This window comes from Ptiloglossa arizonensis, chromosome 10 (genome assembly GCF_051014685.1).
Source record: "Ptiloglossa arizonensis isolate GNS036 chromosome 10, iyPtiAriz1_principal, whole genome shotgun sequence".
In the NCBI taxonomy this organism is placed as follows: domain Eukaryota; kingdom Metazoa; phylum Arthropoda; class Insecta; order Hymenoptera; family Colletidae; genus Ptiloglossa; species Ptiloglossa arizonensis.
The window spans coordinates 9,676,905-9,699,920 of NC_135057.1; the positions used below are offsets into that span (position 1 = coordinate 9,676,905).

The 23,016-nt window shown below is 46.7% G+C and overlaps 1 protein-coding gene across 3 annotated transcripts in view; it reads left to right on the forward strand.

Annotated features, from left to right (window-relative positions):
• Cmpy (crimpy) overlaps nt 1-23,016 on the forward strand; it is a 246,343-nt gene that overhangs the window by 24,531 nt on the left and 198,796 nt on the right. For all 3 annotated transcript variants that reach the window (XM_076321548.1, XM_076321547.1, XM_076321546.1), the window contains exon 4: nt 15,916-16,140. In XM_076321548.1, coding sequence (XP_076177663.1) covers nt 15,960-16,140 — 181 coding nt within the window. In that variant the 5' untranslated portion in view covers nt 15,916-15,959. The remainder of the gene's footprint in view (nt 1-15,915; nt 16,141-23,016) is intronic.

Consider the following 23,016-nt stretch of genomic DNA (forward strand, 5'->3'; position numbering starts at 1 on the left):
AAAAAAGAAACAACTCTCGCCTTCGGAGTGTCGAGTCCTCGGAGAGGAACGAATCGAAATGTAGGTGAAACATTTCGCGGGCGGGTGAAAGCGCGCGAAATCTCTAACTCGGTACACGGTGCGTTTCTTCGTTCCTTTTTCGTTGTTCGATCGAGTTCGAAACTCGAGTTCGCGATACGCGGGTCTTTCGTTACGCGTTACTTTCAACGACCAACTGCCCGGAAACATCGACCGTAGCTCTGATCGCCTAATTACGCGAGAGATCAAGGCCCGTGGAAGTTACCTCACCGGTATGAAATTTCTGCCAGGTGCACTTCTAGCGTCTTACTACCTTGTCCTCGATAGCGATCGACGTATCGTAAACCCGCGCCGCGCCACACGTGGTTAATGGCCTCCTCGAATGCGCAAACCCCCTCCACTCTCTACTCCCCCCACCATCGTGTTACGATCCGAGTTGACCTTTGGCCGTGTTAACATATTGGGCGTGAGATACTTAAATATTATGTCGCGCGTTTCACGACTCTTTCTCGACCCAAATTCGTAATGTATCGTTCCTCTATAAATAAACTTAGTATAAAACAGACGGGAGTGTAGTTCCTCGTTAAAGCGTACCGCGCGCGACCCCGATAGCGTACCTTTCCTCGAAGGTTACCGAATACGGTCGTGTTCGGGCTCCTTTTCATCGGGAGAACCCAACCAATTCATCCGTAACACTCTCCCGTAGATACGAGTAACAGATATAGAAATTTTCAGTCCGAATCTAATATCGTAGCACCGGTCGCGTCGCTTGGAAGCACGTTATCGTACCTTCGACGTGTTCGTTCCCTCTCTGGAAACTTCTCGCTCGATTCCAAGAATAAATTCGCTAACATTCCCCCGTAACGTTTCGAGTTTTCTCGAGGCTAGCAGTGCCCTTACGAACGATCGTTTCGTCGTTATTCGTTCGAATAACGCGCTCGCGTTCTCGATTCGGATCCTCGAGGAGATGCATACGCGCGTCGCGGGATGGGTCCGCGCTACCGGGCTCGAGTTATATATTTTGTGCAGCTGCGGTGCAGGGAAAAGCCCTTAACACGCGAGGACACGATTCATCCGTCGAAACGGGGAAAGTGGTGGCCCCGAGCCGTTTCGAAAAGATGAATTCGTTTAACTGAACCTACCGGGGCGACCTACGGGCGGCGGGGGCCGTTTCGTTGCCGAGTTTTCCATTTCAACGGTCCCCCATCTCCCTCTCCAGCCCCTCGTGGCTCGTATTTTCGGCATTACGTAAACCACCAGCGCCGTGGCCGCGTGGAAATGCATTGTGGACGCGGCACGACGGCATTCACGGTGCGGCGTTTTCTTCAAGTATTCATAAACGAGACGATGAAGCAGCGTCGAACTTCTCTCGGCTCCGCCGGTTCGCGAGGAGTTCGGTTTACCAGCGAGTTATCCGGTGGACAACGAATTACGTACTCGTGAATGCATTACGGTCGAGCGAACTCATCGCGATAAGGAATGCAATCGTTTATTGTACGCGAGAACACACACATACAGAGAGGAAGGGGGAGGGGTAGAGAGAGAGAGTTAATCCATTGTTACTCCGAACGATCACGTTACTACCCCTCTAGCTCTTCCCCCCATGGACGGGGTCGTTATCGCGAAACACGCTGCCAACGAAAAAGCCAAGCTTTTATCGCGATCGGAATCGCACCGTTCGACGTTTGACGTCTGTCATTTCACGCGATCGTTGTCCGTTTCCGGTCGCGTTTGGTAACGAACGAAATTGCTTTGCGTTTGAAAATTGAGACTCGTACGACGCACCCCTTGAAATTAAAGGCGAAGCGGGGATTTGGTGGTTCAATTGTACGCAGTGTTCTAGAATTCTATGCGTTTGTCGTATATCGGGGTACATGCAGTGTGGATAGATCTGTGTATAGTAGGCCGAAGCGAAGAACGATTTTGCGTTAAGTAGGAACGCTGTAGAAAAACAAAAAGAAAAAGGAAAATCTTCCGCGCGGGAGTCGCGGGTCAGACGGGTTATGGTCAGCCACCGAGAATGCAAAATTGCTACTGGACGCTGTCCACATTCTACTTACGCGTTGCACCATGCTCCCCTTAATCCGAGATTATTCTTTGTTTGTTCGTGCAATGCATGCACGTGCGGTCGGTGTGTCCACCCCATTATACGCCTGTGTCCCAGGATTCTTGGAAATTAGGCTGCGGCAATTACAAAGGAAGTCCAAAGAAAGCTGATGTTTGGGAATTTTTTTTCGGTAATTTGGAACGTTTCTATCGAACGTTCCTAAGTGTGTTAAAAGTGCGTACTTTGAGTAATATTTCTGTCCATTTTGATCGATTGTTATCAACGTATCGTTAACTTTCAATCTCGCGAACCCTTTAACGATTGGAACTTGGTTTGCTTACGAAACGATATTTATCGGACGTTAACGTGGACGTGTGAAACAATCAGCAACTAGAAAGCTTACGGTATTCGCGAAATATTTCCGGGTTAACAGGGCCAAGAGTAACCAAACGCGTCCTGGTTGAATTCTCGGGGTATTCTAATCTTCTTCCATCAAACTTGGTTCAACCTGGCCAAGTTCCTACACGTTCACCGAGGCACGTGTATTTAGGTGGGAGCACGTTAAGACCAATGAAAATTGGGGCGTTCTGCTTGTTATGTAACGACTGCAAGACCGAGTGCACGTTCGCCCTGCGAGAAAGCTACGAAGGGACAGCTTGCTTAGGAAACCCTTTGTTGGAGGAAATGTTCACGGTTTTCGTGACTCGTTTCTCCTCGTGCGGGCCTGACGACGCGTCGAGTGTTACCGAGAGCGTACTGGATCCTTTCGTGCGCACTCTGAAAGTATAAACAAATCCGGAGTGCTTCAACCGCGATCCCAAAACACGCTACACAGGTGTCTCTCGTCACGGGAAGAAAGGAGGGAACGTGAATTCGATCTTCTCCCATCCCCGCGACGCACGCACGGTGATCAGATCGAGAATGAACAGCGACACGCGAGGAAAGATAACGACAAACGTGAAACGAGTTTACACGGTACGGTGTGCTCCCGGTCGCTTTATTCTTGCGGGAAAAATCAATGGAACTGGCGCATCTGTTTTTAAATGTACCCTCGTCGCGTCCGTTGGCGAGTAATTATGGAGTCGAGTCGCAGTCGGGTACCGCGGAAAAAAGACGAGCGGCGCATTAAGGTTGGTTCCGCGCCAGAGGATATTATTCAAATGCGGGTGCCGGGTTTTTTTTTCTTCTTCTTCTCTTTTTTTTCCATTCTTTTTTTCTCTTCCCGGGGGAGCTAATCCAAAATGCAGCATAAATTTCGGTCCCTCGTCTAATTGTCGAGTATTGTGAGCCGGTAATATCGAGCCGGGCCAATTTCAGCTCCGCGGTAATATCGAAGAATATTAATTTATCGTAAAAGCAGCTGCGACCGCTGGCTGTGGGCGATCCGTTAACGCTGGAAGGACCGAAGAAAGGTTAACGCGGGGGTGGAGGTGAACACACCCTTTCCGTCACGGTGGAATCTGGGTCGATCCGTTTAATTGTCTACGAGAGAGAAACGTCGTAAAACTTCGTAGCGTGGTGGGGGATTACGTGTGCGTGCCACTCGTTGGATATTTGATTTCCTGTAAGGATAATAAAATCGCAAGGGTCGCGCAAACAGTTGGTCAGAGGTGAGATTCGGTCGTGGGTCGCGCTCGAAAGTTCGTTTCGAATCGAACCGACCAAGAATAGTCCCCTTGCAACGATGGATGCACGTTCTGCGGTGGTGTGCACCGGGTTGCAGTCCGTTGCATGCCCCGCGCACGGAACATCCGCGAATAGATCGGTTAAAAGTTTCGGAACTATTTATTATTATATCTCACCGGTCGATAATCACCGGAAGACGATTCTAACCGGGGTTTCTGTATATTTAATCCGTACTTAAAAACGAACAGTGGGAAGAAATTGAGCGAATCTCGGAAAGATTTCGTAACTTTCGCGCGGTATTAAAAATTACACGGATCGATGCACGGTTGATACGTTCTCGATAGATAGTGTGATAAATAGCCACGTTTGAGTTCGAGCCTGTGGAATATTAATTCGCGCGCCCACCGTGTGGCAAATAGGTAACAGAGCGATACAAAATATCTTAAGCGGTACGATTTTCGTTACTCACCCCTATAAACAGTAGTTTGCGACGGTTCCGTGCGATTTTGCCTCGCAGGGATACCGCGTTCTATGTATCACACGCTTACCGTTTATACAGATTTATCCAGCAAGTAATGCAGACACACGCCCCGCGAGCTCGCGCGACGGAAAAATACGCGCGAGCGGTGGAAATGCACAGGAGGAGTTCTCGCACCTCCCCCCCCTCACCGGACGGGAATATTCTGATTTTATGCGACTGTCGCGTATCTCTCGGTGCACCGTGTTTTTCTTGCTCTTTTTTTCTCGCTGTTTTTCCAACTCTTCCCGTTCGAGCCGTTTCGTAAGCGCGCGACGACTGTCGCGAACAGTGACGAAACATTGTCCGGGAGAACGACGATTTTGCAATGGTTCGCAATGGTTTAAATAGGGCTGGACCCGTGAAAAATCGTTTTTCTTTCCACGATCGAGCCACGATCTATCTTCCACCCGGTCGAGTTCGAGAAACGAATGTTCTTTTGTTTAGCGAGAATAGGATAGCGCGCGTCGATTCTGTCGGATCCGGCGTTGATTCGCAGCTCGCTCGAATCCATTTGCGCGTCGGTTTGCATTTAAACCGATCGCGTGGAGTAGTTTGCGTTAAAAGCGACCCGCGTACGGTAACATTGTACCTTGATAACCCGATTACCAAACAAACCGAGGTCATTCAGATTGTATATTACGGTGAACGCTCGCGCGAATGCAGCTCCGGCACCGCTTACTCGTGAATTCCGACTCCATGGCGGGGAACAGCCGTTCCGCTCGCCCTTTGATGTTCAGTAATAACTTTCCCGTGGCGGAGAAAAGACGTCCGCGCGCGGTGAATCGTCTTCGTTGGTTCACGGTTTCGGGTACAGGGCAATCGTATCGTTCGAGTGACGATTACCAGGTGAAACTCGCGAAAGTAATCCGTGTCGAGATTAACAAACGTACGAGGTAATCGAGATTAACCAATCTACGTGACCGTCTCGCGATCTTCGTAAGAATCGTTCGCCGATAGATACGCGAACCTGTGTAAGTATTATACATCGTTCGACGGATTGGAACGATCATTGATTTTTATCCTTCGAAGGAACGTGACTCTTGCGTACGTCTTCCACGGAAATATTTGCTCCTGCGAAGGAAATAAAATTATATGTACATATATATGTTTGATTTTTTAAAAATAAGCATCGTTTCTTTCGTCGTGTACGTAATCAGGGATCGGTTGTTTCTCAACGGTAGCGGAAATGAAATAATTTCTCGTGCAATACGGTACCGCGAGTTTCTCGTAATAAACGTCTATAAGTTACTTATTCTTCTTCCGTCAAGTGCCCCAGGCTGAAAACGATGTTTGACATTTACGATTAACGGGAGGTAATCCTTTTACTCGAAACGACTGCATCTTTCTCCGAGGTTAGTTTTACCGCTGTTTGGGTGAAGGCAATCGTCCTCCTCGTGGAAGAAAAACCCAGGAGCAATTGATCGAGCGGGTAAAGCACGAATGAAATCAATGGACGACCCAAGCAGCTTAAGGGATTGCGCGATACTTTCGGTATCGACGTTTCAGCATTTAGCGAATAGATAGACCCACCTGTTATTAGCGAAAAATATTTATTGTACACGTGTACCTTCCAGCGTTTAAAATTCAAGTTCCGGTGTACTTTTTTCTTTTAAACGCGAGACCGTTCGATTTTCCTTTCCCCGGGAAAACGTTTCGGGTCGCTCTTTACCTATTTCGATCGTTGCATCGGAAAGTCAGCTGCAACCGCGTGCATTATCGATGCAAAACTATTTATTCTAACCGCGATATTTCCCGGCGCTCGGGATTTAAATTACAGTCACACATTTAAGATAGAAAACACACTCCTCGCTTTCTCGGGTTAGAATTGTACCGGGTGAAACGTTCGAGGCACCCCGTATACATTTCGATTGTTGGATTCGAGAACCGGCTACCGTGAGCCGTGTACGAGAACGCAAGGGTAGGGAAGCCCAGTTTCTCAACGTCGAGCAACAAATCTTGAGAATGGCTCGTAAGCGAGTACGCTGCTGGATGGCATTCCTATGCAACGCTTCGTCTACAAGTATCTACAGCACCGTGCACCCTGCGAATTCTATACAGACGAATACACGACCGCGAGAGCCCATAGATCACCAACGGGTTGCGATTCAGTCCGCGCATAGAAATTTCGATGCACCTTCGTGCCTGGTCCGGATCGAACCGTATTTTCTCGCGACGTAGAAAGAAATCTAACTACCCTTATTTAACCGTGGAATGGTTCTCGACCCTTACTTCGGTGAACTCCATTATCATTCCGTGCTGCACCGGTACAAAGGGGATGGAAAGTCTATAAACGAGTCTCCGATAAACGTTTCCATAAACCACGGTGCTTCGACGCGTTGCTGCAAAGAAACGGGAGGACTCGATAGGAGGGACGAAAGTAACAAATTTTAGTAGACTTTTCTTTTTTTCCCCCACAATTTAATCTCTCTTCATAGGGTGTAGATACATCGAAAACGCGGGGAAATTTTCTATCGTGCGCGTGTAAAAACTTTGTCATCGAACCGACGATTGTTTCACCGACAAATTTACGACCGAGTACATTATACATTTTCTCGTCCCCTTGTCGCAACATCGAACGCTCCGTAACGCGAAAAATATCGCGTATCCGATTTAATTCGAAAATGTAAAGACCGTTGGAAAGAATCGGGGGAAAACTCAGGGATGGACGAAAGCGACGAATTTAGGTGTTTATTTTTCCGGAACTCGATCCCTTTTCACAGGGGGCGGTTCGACGCGTGAAACGATGCGGCCAAGTTTCCGCCCGGGTGTTGTACGCGGATCGAAATTTCGTCGTAGGGGCCGGTAATTTTTTTTTACGAATAAATTCGTAACGAGGAAATTTTACATTTCGACCCACCCACTGGACTAGTTGGAACATCGAACGGATCGTGACGCGAAATTCGTTGCGCGCGCGATTTAAGGCCGAAAGTAGAACGTAACTCGTTCGAGAGCATAAACGAATAGAAATAAAGGCCGTAAAATAAATGCGTCGTTCGACTTTGGCAATGTAACCGCGAAATACCGGGGCCAGTAACCCACTGTAGCATTTCCATTGCAACGCGGCGCGTTCGTGTAGTCGGGTGTTCCGCAAATACATTTTGTTCGGAGGTGGAGCGCGATACTTAATCCAGAAATTCATCGAATATGTCACGCCTTTACACCCGAATAATTTCCACCGTTATTTCGCATTTTAAATATTTACGCGGCAACAAGGGCGGTAAACAGATTTTATTGCCGCGATCCCCGTGTTTCCTTGCTCGTTCGGTTGGCACGGACCGGGTTGAATTTTTTACACGATGGCCGGACCCCGATTCGCTCGGTGGATTTAATTAAATTCTTATACAGGTTGTTTCTAAAGTGATTGGTCGGGTGTACTCTATCGATCGCGGCCGACGAAAGAATACAGTAGAAACGTAGGTGCAGGGGTTCCGCGAGAGCTTTCGTTTCGATTCGTGGCCCTTCGCCGGGGTATCGAGCGGGTCGGGGAAAACCGCATGTTACCGTTCTTATACTAAAACCGAAAATGGCTACTCTGCTACCTGCGACATTGATTTTCCTATCCGTGTCGAGCCGAGCGTTTTTTACCCGGTTCGATGGATACTATAACTCGCCAAAGTCTGTAAAGATTGTATCTAAACACCCCGAACGACTAAGGAAACTTCCAAAGAGGGCGATGTCTGTGCTGTATACGATATTTCTTCTTCGATAGGTAGAATATAAGGTTTACGAGAGTCGACCGTACCTTCCACCAACACTGTGAATCTCCTACTCGAAACAAGGACCTATCGAGTACGTTTTACTCGGTTCGTCGAGTTATACGTACGTCTTCGAACTTTACAAACATTGTTGTTTAACATCCAGTGTACCCAAGGAAGTTTTCAAATGTTGTTCACGTTGCACGCGTTATTTCTTCATCGATGTGTAGAACCTAAGACTCAGGCAGAGGTTCGACGAAACCTTCTATCTCGACTATTCAATCTCGTGAAGTTTCTACTCGGAGGAAGGATCAGTTCGACACCTTGTACCCGAGCCAAAAAATTCTACGTGTCTTTAAATTCTACGTAAATTAATTTTCAACGTCCTCTGCGTCCAAAGAAGCTTTCAAGGGGTCAGTGTATATTTCATCATCCATCGGTAGAACGATAAGGCTCACGAGGTTCGACCAAACGTTTCACCAACCTCGTGAATCTTCTACTTGGAGCAAAGACCGCAGAGTTAAGGGTAGAAGGTCGCGAGACGAATAAAGGTAGACATTGTTTCACCAGCGGTGGTTCCGGAAACGCGACCGCAGGATAGTTGGTACGTTAATCGGCGCGGATACCGCTATTATTCGCGATGCGGTAGCCTCGTAGGGCCACGCGGAAATATATTTCGGTTTTCACGGGCGCAACGGCAGGGTAACATTGGCCAAGGATACGTCGTGTATCCGGGGAAGTCTACGGGCAGTTCGTCTATGTACGTCTGCGATCGATTACTCGGTTTATTTCGCGCGAGCCTCTGGGACCACCCCGAGCTACGTTATTACACACAGTCGGACAGATTTATCGAAACGTTCGTATCAATTTACACAGAATTCCGAACGAGATCGTAGCTCACCGCGGAAAGCAACGTGTTACGCGTACCGAAACAATATAAAGGAAGAGTCACGAGACGTTCCACGATACTTTACCAGATCGAGAACCGGTCGTTGGAAAAGATACTTATACACTGTACTTGTTCTCGATCGTTCCACGGAATCTACCAACTTTCGCGCGAACCGTACAATGAGATGCACTCGGAACGATCGAGTTTACATCGAGAATTTGTTTCTCGAATGAGTCGCGCTACGTTTTCGAGTTCACCGATCGCCATCGACACCGTGCTCGAGGGACATCGGTTCGAGTGGTCCACGATTCGGGACATGGTCGGTGAATGAAAATCGTATCGGAAAAATTCGTTTCGTTTCCAGAAAAATCTCCCACATCTCCCCCTCCCCCGATCCGTTCCGCGTAAAATCCGGGCGGGTGATAATTCGTGTAAAGCGGGTTCAAAGTTTACGAGGAACACGTGAAAAGATTCACGGTGGTCCGTGCTCGGGTTTTAACGTCGAGCCTAATTCCCTGAGAACTTGGAGAATTATTCTCTTTGCGAGCGGGCCGCGGTGCATCCCTAATTAACCCTGGGAAATTGAATCTCGCGCGGTGGCTTGGCTACGTTTTAACGGTCACCGCGTTCGTCTTTCGGATCGCGAAACGAGCGTTGCGAAAATTATTCCTACCCCGTACCGAACCGCTACGGATCACCACCTGGACGCAATGTTTTCCGTGCCCCGACGACACGCGTGGTCTTTCTCTCGCTCGACACGCTGGAAATTACACGATTTACCCGTGTTACGTTCCTCCTCGATCGACACACGATCGGATTTAAAATCCCAAAATCCACAGGGTGCATTCGGGTCGCGAACCGGACGCGCGATTCGTCGATGTTATAACATCGTGTCGCACCGCGCGGATCTACCCGTATCGCGTGATGTCGCGAATCGCGCGCTACTCGAACATCGATACATCCCTCGAGTACCGATACGCATCGTTGACACACGCGACACGCTGTATTTCGCGCTACGTGGGTAATTGTGGGGAACCTTCTTCAAACAACTGGTCTAGTTTGTACGAGAGCGAGGATTTCGCGATACCGACCCCTCTATACCTCTTTGCGCGGATTATCGTCCCCTCTATGGATTTTGTACCGAGACCGGGTTGAGTCTCTCGAATGGCAAAAAATTTGAAACGATACTTCTCCGTTCGGTTCTGCGAATATTTTCACGGGTTCGTTGGAAATTTCGAAACTTTCTTACGCGAGTCGTCGTCCCTCTTGTGGATTTTGCGGCTGGAGGATTTCTTCGCGCGCAAAAATTGCGCGAGACGATACTTTTGCATTACTCGTCGTTGCGTATCGTTGAGTCTACGTACACTGTAATTCTCCTCGGTGCGTATACTGTAGAAACAAGCTCGGTCTTCTTCGACGGCTCTCGTCGGGTGCTTGGAAAAATAGGGATTTCGAAATAGAACGTACACAGGGTGCTTCTGAAACATTCATGATTCCGTGAGGATCGTTCGGTGCTCAACGAACGGAATCGGTCCTGCCCGGTACGATGAAATCGACCCGGTTTTTATCGTCGTTTGGTCGATGCTCGTTCCGGGTATTATATTTTTCCAGCTCGGTGTTCAACTGTTCAAAAACCGAACCGGGATTTTCGTGGCGAACACGCGCCGCGATTTTCGAACGAGAAGGTAACATCGATCGTTCGTCGATCGTTAATCGCGTGATTTTGTGCGGAACTCGTTGATCCGATTCGGCAATCGTAAAAATAAGAATAGATTAAACGGCTCGCGGATTCGTAAATCGAACTCAGGGTCTCGTGCTTCTATTTTTGCGTAACGCGTTCGACCGATCGACTTGATACGAAAATTTTCTGGTTCCGTGTACCGATCCTCGAGGAGATATCGAAACGGAATATTTACAAACCGGCACGTGCTCGTCCCGCTATTTTCCGTTTTTCAATTTGATCGAAGACCCGGGCCAGGAGATCGGGGATTCATCAAATATTCCGGTTCTCGGGTAAATAACTTATTTCGCGGAACGAACGAGAGAAAAAGGAAGATATACACATACATACACACATATATAAATATATATCTACATCTAGATAAATAGAGAGGCAGCCACGCGCGGGAAAATTCTTAACCGAGGTTCCGCTCGAAATCCTCCTCCTCCTCTTGGTCGTTTCGGTTTCGAGCGATGCGAACAAACAATAATAAACGCGGCTGGTAATTGTCCCGGATCATCGATCATCGTTGAGGGTGGCAGGTAATGAGAAAGCATAGTTTCCAGTTCCAGGTTCGTTTAATTGTTACGGACGCGCGCGTCGGGGACCGCGCGGGAAACAAATAGCTGTCAAGCGAGACGGGACGCATTCTGATGTCGCGTTCGTTTTTCTCCTTTTTTTTACCCCCACCCTAATGTTTGTACGTTTCTTTTTTCTTCTTTTTCGTTTTTTTTTCACCCCCTCCACGTTACCACGCTCTTCCCGGCGCTCAGGGCTCGGCAAAAAATCCGGGACCAGCGGCGCGGTTTCACGTTTTCCGTCAACGGATGATTCCGCGGCACGATTCGCTGGTAAACGTGGCTGGACTGATTAACTCGCCTCTCGTTCCGCGCGTGTAATTTACTTAGTGCCTGGCCGGAGCCGTTATTTTTCATAACGCCATTTACTTCGTAACCGGGGAATCTGCATTTCGTTGTCTCGCGGCAACGTTGTTCCGTTCGGGACCGGCGACGTGCCGCGAATTCTTTTTTTTTTTTTTTCAACCCCGTTGGCTACCGACAAATCGGATTCCGCGTTGCATTTAACCATTGATTTCTCCGTGAACGCCGATCGAACCGATAATTTACGTTTCCGGTATTCGACGAGGTATTCGCGAACAGTTGGATCCTGCCACGCGCGCCACTACGTTGAATTGCAATATTTTTAACGAGAGTACCGTACTCGGGTAACGTCGAAGCTACGCGAAAGTCTATGTACAGCTCACAGGACTCTTCGGGATCCCAATACAGAAAATTGCATCAGTTTCCATCCGAAATGTACTGGTGATCGTACGAGATTCAAATATACGTAACGGTTCTGCTCCGAACCGAAAACCTATATCAAGGGTTGGAACATTTATTCGGTGTAAGATACGACCTGGTTCGTCTTATCGTTACGACATACCTGGACGATTTCTTATTGGAGCATCTCTTTTGTGCTTGGATTTTAGGCACGGTTCCCGCCAGCCGATAATATTTTCCGTAGCAGAGATAAATGCACGGTATGTACGATATATCGGGGACACGTTTACAGTTTCGTAAATACACGCGTACAATATCGATTCCTCGATCCTTCCTCCGTCGCGTAGACGTTGAAGAAATTTAATATAATGCTCCGCGTACCAACTGCACCGAGATGCTCGTAGCGGAATATATAATGCAAAAATTTATCGCGAACTGTAAAAAGTAGCTCGCGGTGCATCCATCGTCCCGTGCAAGTTCCCCGTGTCCAAACGGCAGAACCGACGCGCTTTAAAGCGCGTTAAAACGGTCCCTTTCGAAGTCATCGCAGCGTAGCTTGCACTTTGTAATTCGATTTACACGGGCTTTTCGAATATTCGCGTTACGAAGTCGGAAACAACGTGGATATAATCTACGCTAAAACTGAGCTGCGCACGGCTCTAGACGTTGTTATCCCCCTGAGCGAAAGCGCATTAACGAACTTCGCGTTTCGCAAATTCACCGGCAAAGTTATTGCTATTATTATCATACTATTATTATAAACGGGTCGAGTTCTGTTAAACGCGTCGGTAATACGAATACGTTGCTCGAGAGCGAGAGTTACGGTACACCGATAGTCGTTGTAACATGGTCCGGTAAATAATCGTTCGTTGGAAAAAAAAATAAACGCGTCTTATTTCTTAATTTCCTGTCTTTCTTCTGTTTTTTCTACCAACGGTTCGTACCAAAAGTAGATTGAATTGTTGCGAGTGCATCGTAACCGCGGAAACGAACGCTAAATTTTCGGATAAATATTCACAATTAAATTTCATCGACGATGCAGCGGCAACGAGCTTCGACGAACGAGTCGATATTAGTTCGGAAGTTTTGTTTATATCTCGTTGGTGTCTCCCCTTTGGAAAATACGGGAGACAAGTTCTTACACGACCGCTTTGAAATTTTCAAACTTTTGGAACTCGATGCTCCGTTTGGAACACTCGGGAAATTTCCCCACCCGTTTATCCAACGCCACGCGCCGCAACGACACGCGAAAACAATGTCCATCGTACCTTGAATGTTCTTTCTGGATCACCTAGTTTCCTCTCGAAACACCACGGGGAAATTTATGCGTAATTTCGCTCGCCCGATCGTTCGTGCTCGTATTATATTTACCGTATTTACTTGCACCGGTAGCCGAAGTATCGGATGATAAACAGAATCGATCGACAATTATCAAGACATCGCGATACCAATATTTCCTACCTGTTTTGTATTTTCCAATACCAAGGATCTCCCCCGTGTCACGATTGATAACAAAATTTCTCCCTCGAATGATCCAACGATAAAACCGTGGTTCAAAGTTTCAATCGCGAGAAGGTTGAGGTCGATCGCGCTCTAAACGCGCGTCCTCGCCGAAAGAACGTTTCTTCGTTTGTACCGTCTTTCGGAGCTGTAACAGCGTGGCGTTTTCTAGGGAAAATGGACGGTTCCGCAGATTTGTGGTAAATTCGGTCGGTACTCGTGTTTGAGCGAGTTCGGGTAGGATTTGGTATTTTCTTGATCGAAAGCCGGTTCGTCGAGAGCGTAGCGCTCCCTTGGTGTGTACCCGGCGAACCACGGCCAATTAGCCGGAAGCGCGTTCAGACCATTAACTCGAAATGAATTCGCGTTTAGGGTTTGCTTCAACGCGGAAGGTCGATTGGGAAACCGATCGGCAAATTCGATTTCTGGGGCGCTCGACCGTGGATTATTAAACTTATCGATCAGAGTCAGCTCCGACCTGGACCAACGTAGGTGAGGAGGACAAAGGAGAGAGGAACGAGCGAGGATGCTCGGTATCTCTGGCCGGAAGTTGTTCCGTAGGAAAGTTACATCCGCTTGCGTAACAAGTAACTTCGTGTTCCTTTTTATTTCTTATCGTCGATTTCGTAAGGGCAGAACTGGAGACACTGTTACAGGTCGTTTCGTCGACATGTATACGATAATTCGATCGCCATGGGTTCGCTCCGAAATTGCCAGCGAGTCTTAACCGTGTACTACTCGATGGGGATCGGCGCTATCCACTCTCTGCAGTCGGTAATTGAATACGAATTTGTCGTTAGAGCGCATACCGTGCATCGTTGAGCAAACCACATTATATTCTCCCTTGCGCGATAGCACGCCTTGGGTCCGACCTGACATACGTTGCTGTATGCTCCTGTTTACCAATGTTGGCAACCGCGTAATAGCCTGGACTTTCCTCGTATCGACGTGAACCCTCTCTCGGAGAATCCACCGCAAATATTCGAGCCTGTAGTTTCTCCAAGTGTATTTCTTTTTCCCGGAGTGTCGCCACACTCGTTTCTAAGAATGTCTTGAAATTCTCAACGAATCGATCACGAGGATAAAAAAAATTCGTTCGCCGACCATTCAATTTTTTCCACTCTCGTTCGATGTCGCGCTCTTGCAAAATCGTCGGTGATACCGTCGCGAGAATAAAAGAATATTTACGGTAGGTTTAATCGTCCGATCGAGCATGTAATGCGACACTCGCTCGTCGATGCTCCGTCTCTCTCGCTCTCGCGCTCGCGGTGTTCGCCCTCCTCGAAACGAGACGAAAACAAATCGATTCCCGGAATCGCTACCCGTCTTCGTTATAACGGCGCGATGCGGCGTCGTTATATCGAGGGATCGGTGCACGTAGTACGGTAATTGGTACCGGCTGACGCAGGTAAAAACATACTTGTTCGTCGAAATCCGATAATTGTTATCCGCGTTTTGGAATCGATCGATCCGCGTCGCGGGAAATAATGAAAGGTACCGTTGTAAACGATAAAGTCACAGTCACAATCACGTTGAATAATGAAAGCAACGATGGAGTAGAAATCAACGCTGCGCGTTTTCAGCCCCGCTCTCGAACACGGGGGGGATTCAATCGACGTTCTATTCGCAATTATTCATACACGGCTCGTGCAAAAAGAAAAGCGAGTAAATAAATAAAAAAGCGAGAAAAAAAAAAGAGAGAGAGAGAGAAGCGCAACCGAGCGAACGAAAACGCAGCGTCGGACGCGCAACGGGTGCGCAACTGGTAGCGGTGTTTGCGCCGGTGTACTCGTAATTATTCGTTATGAACAGGGATATTGTCTGTTGCGATTCGATTTCGCGATCGTTTGTTCGTAATTTCGCTTTGTTCGTCGATTATCTCGGCCGAAGACTCGGGTAAGTATAATTTCGCCGCGTGCGCTATCGGAACGGTAATGCACTTTCGTTGCACCGAAGTTCCATAAAATACGAGTACTCGATGAAAAGAATAATATATAGAAATAAAAATAAATTTATATTCATTTCCATTTACGGCACGGAGTGCAGGTACAGCTGTACGTTGTTATTGACTTAGCCTCGGATGCAACGTAACGCGAATGCAACGAAATAAAGTGCAACGAGAAGGAAACACGAAATACGAACGCGCACGGTATAAATTTCTTCCGGAGAAACGTTTCAAAAATGTCACGTGTATCGTGGTATCCTTGCTCGCGTGGTATCCTTTGACGCACAAGGTTACGCGATCGGAAGTATGTTATTTTCCTCAATTTCTACAACAACATTCCGTTCGTTTACCGTACAGCTTTGTCGAGAGCTCGATTGGGTCCGTGTACGAAAGACCTTGAGTCAGCATAGCGCTCGAGTGGGCGAACCTCAGGTATAATTCTTGGCTCAGTCGTCGTTGACCCACGGGCTAAGAACGTGACGCGTTCTCAAATATAGTATACACCACGTTTGTCGTTACGTTGTATTTCATAATTTTCGAAAAGGAACTCTTCCATTAATTATCCAATGTCCCGATACTCGTGTTTACAATAGACTCAGGTACAACTTACTACACTGTTAGATTCTATTCGCTTCTAACATTCATCTCGCTAACATACACGTGCAATATTTTCAGAGATCCCGGGGAGATGGAGGAGGCATTGTCCGCACGGGCCGATAATGTCGGAACCGGGATGCAACTTGGTTTCTGAGGCAATCACCGGAGAAAACGGAAATACCTTGTCGACCGGAAAATGCGTTTGCGGACCGTCGGTGCCTTGGTGTCCCGACGAGCCACGGCCTTACGTTTACGCGAGACGACACGAGTGCAAGCTCAATTTAGCTGCGAAAACGGGTTACGGTAAGTTCTATAGCCATTTTTCATACACCGTTTATTTTCTGCTTTCGATCGAATCGAATCACGGGAAACGTTCCACGAAATAGGAAATTACTTTCCACGATATTATCTCTCGCAACGTCGGTTGGTATAATAGCAGGGGTAACCGAAATTTCCGGTTCAGCTCGGGTACTGAACATTTTTAATACTCGGCTACCCGAAAATCTACAATATTCTCGAGTATTATAGATTTTAGGGCTACCAACTCGACTTGAGCGCGACTTGACTCGACGAAATGGGAAATTACTTTCCAAAATATTATCTCTCGTAACGTTGGTTGGTATAATAGCAGAGACACCCGAAATTTCGGGTTCAGCTCGGGTACTGAAAATTTGTAATACTCGGCTACCCGAAAATCCGTAGTTCTCGGATATAGATTTCAATGTTCTCGAATATTATAGATCTTAAGGTTAATCTCGACTTGTACGCTACTCGACTTCGATGTACGAAATTTTCGCACGCACACTTCTAGTTAATAGAGAAGAGAGGAAGGAAGTGGAGGCTGGATGAATTATTTCTGGTTTTCGCGAACGTTTTCCAGTTTGTATTCGTTCGATCGCGTGTTCCGCGTTCGCTTCGAAACGAGAAACATCCGCGCGAACGTATCCACGCGGGGAGTACCCGCGATAAAACGAGACCATCGTACGGCAATATTTTGCAAATAATCTTTAACACGATCGTGGTAATTCATATTCATTTGCGCTTTGTTCGCCCGTGCAATCTGCTCCGCGAGATGTTCACTCGTGAAGCGTTAAAATAACGCTCGTCTTTTCGATATCGGTGGCCGCGGGGATATTTCAATGCGGCGCGAAACGAGAGAGAAACAAAAAAAAAGAAAAAAAAATCTTCCCTCCATCGTATCGGAGCAACTGAAAATTGCACCGTGGAACTGAAAGAAAAGAATTTTTCTTTTTTTTCCCCGTTTCCCCCTCTCGCCGAATTTCCAATCGCGACTCTCGCTCACGAGGCTCTCTTGTTTCGCACCGCGTTGTTTGCATTACACGAGTAGATTGGAATTAATAAACAAGGATCGCCGAACAAATTCGCTACGTTCGCGGCCTATGTGTTCCCCGTTCTTTTTAATAACGCGGGTCCATTATAAATTGACAATCCGCTGCCAGGGATTTATTTCCATCGGCCGCGGTACAGTTTTATGAAACGTATCGGACCGCGCCGTGCGTTTCATCATCGGGAGTAACGGACATATTCTCCTCGGGATTATTTAATTGGCTCGTACGCGCGATAGTGTTCCCGTAAGGGAGCACAGGTAGGGTAAGGGTGGCGAGAATAGGTGGCTTTTCGGTTGTCCGTTTCGACGATAAAGCGTTGACGGTTGAAAGAAAATGAGAATCGTTAAAGTGGATGGAGCACGTGAAAGGGGAGCAGAGCTGAAATAACGAAACTGCCGCAGTTGGCCGTTAATGAAAAGAAAACATAAATAGTAGCAAAAGGAAGAACAATGGCGACTAAGAAAAACGAAAGGTGAGGAGTGGCACGAGGGGGCACGACGGTGTACACGGGCGCATGGCGGCGTTAATGAGAAAAAGACACAACTACGGGGCGACGTCTCGCCCTCTGCTTGCTTCTTTGTTTCTGATTAAAGCCACCAAAAATAACCGCGCCGGTGGAAAAGGGTGGTTCGGTTACGTGCGCGCACAGACACCGGCTCGCTTTAAGCGCGAAATCCAACAACGTCGAAAGAAAAGGTAATTGAAAATCTGAGGGATACGCCGAAGGTTATCTCCAGCGGTGAACCAACGCCGTGGTCGGATGAAATTAAACGCGTTCTGCTTATCGGGGGGAAATTCGCCCCCGACTGGTCACCATGGGAACAGAATATTTTCCCAACGTGGGAAAACCACCGTGACCGGCAACAATTTTGTAATCGTTGAAAAATTTCAGCTTGTTCGTCTGTTGTCCGCTATTGAAATCGAGCGTACGCCGATTGTTCCGTGTAAAAACAAATGAAAAATGCCGGACGAAATTTTTTCATACGAGGCCGCGCCGTTCCCGAGAAATCCGATTTCGAAAATTTCTCGGCAAGCGCGCGGGCGCGTTGCGGTCGAGTACAAACGTGTCCGCTTATTACTCGTTTTTTCTACTCGCGGTGGTGTACGTAAACACCGACGGGGTCGTATTATTCGTTTCACGTCGACGTTACTGTCCCCCGACTAATGAGAAACGGTTAAAACCGACGGTACCGTATCACCGTGTTAATGTTTACGAACACCGATACAAGTGGACGTAATAAGTAACGGACAGAAGCATCGGCTCAAGTACTGAATCGCGGCCACCGAACCGACGAATTTTCACAATCGATCCCCTCGGAAACGAAGCCACTCGTGTGTACGAGCGAAATTTTATCTCGCACGTTTCAATTTATTTCCGCGCCCGGAATCATCCCCGATCCCCCGTATACCATGAATTATTTTCCGTATCCTGTGTAAACGAACGTACACTTGACTCGGCCCCGGAGACGATCGGAAATTTTCTCAACCGGTTGAAACTTTTCGATAAGAATGAACCATAAACGAAGAATCCCCTTTGTCGATCGGTGTATGAATTTTACAAAAAAATAGAATTTAAATCGTCGAACGACGTAGCCAGTTGATTTCACTAGTCAGAAGGGGGGATTTTTCACAGGGGGATGAAAAATTCTTCCGTATCGGATAACCGCACCGAACAACGCACCTTGTTATTGCCAAACTTGGATCGACGAGCAAGAACATTATTTGGTCGTAATGTTGATAAATTGGCACACGGAGCGAGCGGAACGAGTTCGTTCTGTAATTACAGTTCGTATTATTTCGTCGGGACTTGAGCATCGGTTATCAAATAAGTTCGCGATAATGATGGTCGGAGACTTGACGAGTGGTTGTATAGAATCAATAGTTAACTAGTCTTTTCATTGAACCGAACTTTCAGCAGTCTGTCCTAGACGCACTTCGCCGCCGTGGCTGTAACGAAGTTGTTAGTTAGAGAGTAACAAAAGTAGTTACCACCGCCTGTGCGGAAAGTTAAATTCGATTCGTCGGGAAAAGTTTAATCGTGTACGTAGTTTAAAGGTGGAAGCCAGACGGATTGTTCCTCCACCGAGTTAAGTACACGACGAAAATTTCTAAGTCCGCCCGAATGAGAGGAACAAAGAATACTGGCCATCGAGGGGCGGTGGTCGGGGATTGTGCACGAAGAACGCGAGTTTACGACCGGGTTTCTTTTTTCACGATAACTTTCAGCCACGGAATCGTCGTATTTATAAACCCGCGATGCACGAAACCCACGTTACCATTTCGGTCGTTTCTCTTTCCATCGTAGAATTCGTTTTTATTAACTTCGGAGCTGTTTCGAGGTCGGATTAAAACGTTGATCTATAACCAATAAAACTACGCCGCCTCTGGCTCTTTTATTTACTATTCACTCATTGCCCAGATGTCGATGTATCGTTGATAACTTTCGAGTCTATATATTGTTTGTACCGAGATGTAAAGAGACACAAGTGGACCTTGACGTAGCACCGATGTGACTCTCTCTCATCAAGCGTACAATTATTGAAATATATATGTATATATATATGTAAATATTAACTCTATGTATAATATATAGCGTCGACTATATTTCTACTTTATTTTAACGCAATTCTAACGCATTCCTGGTAAATTTCCACGTTTTTCCCTCGGTTGTATTCGTGCTTCTCTATGTCGAATCGAGAGCTGTCGCTCATTGATCAAAAAGCTCGTTTCGCGTACTTGATCGTAGCACGAGTCATCCGTAATACGAATAAATATCCACGAATGGGGTGTCAATGGACCGATACTAGAATGTAATTATTTATCGCTGCGAAAGAACGGTAAACGCGCTTTCACCCTGTAAAAACCAATTAGAAATTACAATTTTCAACCTGACCGTGCCAGGGTTAAGAATAAACGAGCACGGGTAGCGAAATAATAACGGACGTTTTGCGAACGAACGGTGCATTAAATTAAAGGAAACGTTCCGGGGGAAATTGTAACGGGGAACGAAATAATAAAACAAGCGTGCGCGCAATGCTCAAAACCTGAAACCGACAAATACATCGGAATCGGATTCCCATTAAAATAGCTCCACGGTTTAAATGTAAACGCCGAATTGTAACGTATTTCGATAAACAATTTTTAACCGGTATCGGTTATTTCCCGAATATTTTACGCCTCGATCTCCCCCCTGGCCCACCACCGTGCCCCCCTATTGGCCATTAATAGGCTCGCGAACCATAGAGATTTAACGGAGTTAATTTCTCTCGTATTTACCAAAATTCAACGAACCCGTGCCGTTACACGCTATTAATACCTTTTGCATCGTGCATCAAAATCGTATGTTTCCCAGTGAGAGTTCGACGGTGTTAGATCGACTTTATATAACAACTTTAGTTCCAGTTTATATTAGTCTATTGTTTCGGTTTCATTTCCGGCAGTTCACCGTCGAGTTGCCACGTCTCTACGTGGAAACTAACTTCGAAGCTAATCGTTGCATACATAGATTGTCCGAACGTCGATTTAATAAAACTTATACACATGTATATATATGTATATACACGTTCGTGTACGTACGGTACGTACACGTACGCGTACTGCACCATACTTGCAGGGTTTCCGTTCGTTGTCGTTTAAGCGCAATATTTGCAACGTCATTGTTCACAATAGCCATTACCGAACACACGGTATTGATTATTGCCGCGCAACGCTTTGAAATTTTCGCCTCGCGAAATATCCAACTTTTCGATTCCCTCTCGTCGAATGCTTGTTTGCGTTTCTCTTTTTCGATAATGGCTTCGGAACGCGGGGTAAGACGAACAAATTTTCTACCACGAGGGGGAAAGATCCACTCGGAGGGCGCGGCATTGGAAGATTGGAAAAAAAAGGGTTTTCGATCCTGCCTCCCGTGGCGAAAATCGTAATCGTAGGCCCACGAGTAGAGAAAAAAAACCGTGTTCGGGAAAATAGGGACGTCGAGAACGTTGGGATCCCTTCGATCTCGCGCACCCTCAGGAATTTTTTTTAGGCCCGTCTCCCGGTACATAAGCACTCCTCTCACGTCTCGAATCCAATCACTCTTTCGCTCGATGATACGACGAAACATCGTAATGTCATATTGTGCGAGAAACGCTTGCCTCCGCAGGGTTTCGAAAATACTTCGAAATGCTCCTTTTTCTCGCCGGGTCTCGGAATTTTTTTTATCGCACCGATGACGAGACTCGATCGACACTGATTCCATCGGGACGTCCCACGGGATATTGTACATTTCGTTTTCAGCTCGAATCGGTATCCACGATGGAGAATAATTACGAGTCGCGTACGTAGTTCCGAGAGCCAACGGTTCTACGAATTTCTGTTTAACCGTAAGATTCTATTCCCAGTAACGAAATTATAATTTCGTTTGCAACGAAAGAAATCCCAGATATGTATCTATATCTATATGTATATTTACTTCGACGTACGGTTTAAAAATAATAGGAAGCAAAGAGATTGAAATCGATCGAGTGCACGTAACGCGTGTGTACAGAAATATCTCGTCGAGTATTTCACCTTCGAGATAGGTTAAATAATTGATAATTCGGTTGCGTTTCGAAGCTTGAAGCTTCGATTTTGTTTTCTTTTTTTTTTTCGCGTAATCTCGACACAGGAGCGCGGAGACGTAGACGTTATTGTAAGATTATGACCCGTTCACGGGATAGCTTCTTTTATACACATCGGTGACCAATAACTTCATAATTGGGTCGTTAGACGAACGCTTTATTGATCGTGAGATTCAATTTAATCCCTTCCGAAGACGTGACCGGGTACAGGTGTATTACAGGCTATGGCACGTGTAGAGGAGAATGTCACCGTAGCGAGGACGAAAATTGTTACTCGGTTAAAATTCACTTTTCGCGAATCAACGCGACGCGGTCTCTACCGGTGTAATTGTCCGTAATAATGCACGTCCATTTTCGTAAAATTTTCCAACATAATTGGCACTCATTTTCTACGGTGATGTGGAGAGGTACCGGGGACCGAATCGCTAGGGGCGGTTGTCCGAAAGTGAACGAATTTTTCATTCGTTGATTACAGAAAAATATATTTAAACCTACGTGTATACGTGTCGCAGTTAGAGAGAGAGAAACTCCTCGAACGAGCAAGATTCAATTTATTATACATCGCGTATCTTCGGAGATATCGAGGTCACCTTGCATCTTTAAACGGCACACTTTCCGCAGTATTACGTTTTAATTGCCAAAGATCGAATTCACCGATATAGCACAACGTGACCCAGAAATGACCTTAGGACTTTAAGGAGGACACTGTTCGGTTGGAACGGTTCGTTCGTCGTCAATCGAGAAAAGAATACAAGTTCAAGTTTCTTCGAAGGTCAAGATCGTTCGAAGATCGTTCTTCTTTTCACTATCGCGATAAACGTGCCACTTGAGAACAACGCGAGATCACCTTCGAAGATATAGATAAAAAATTGAACATCCGTGTTCGACGTGAACCACCGCGGTTACTCCGCCATCCAAAGAGATATTTTTCTTGTAAAATCAACGCATTGGAAAGTTGTCTCGATTGGCAAGTTTCTAATGGTTCACCCTATAGACGGTTACCTAATTTTCGAAGAATGTGAAAGGTCCGGGCGCCACGGACACGGACGAGAATTTCGAAAATCGTCGAGCATTGACACGAACCGTATGAACAGGTTGATTAGAGCAAAGAGCAGTTACGTGTTCGCAAATATTAATGGCAAATACCGTGACGGTTGTCCGTGGAAGATTAGCCGGAGGAGATCCCGTGGTCGGTACTTCCGGATAACTTCGCGTTTGTTTAGGATCCA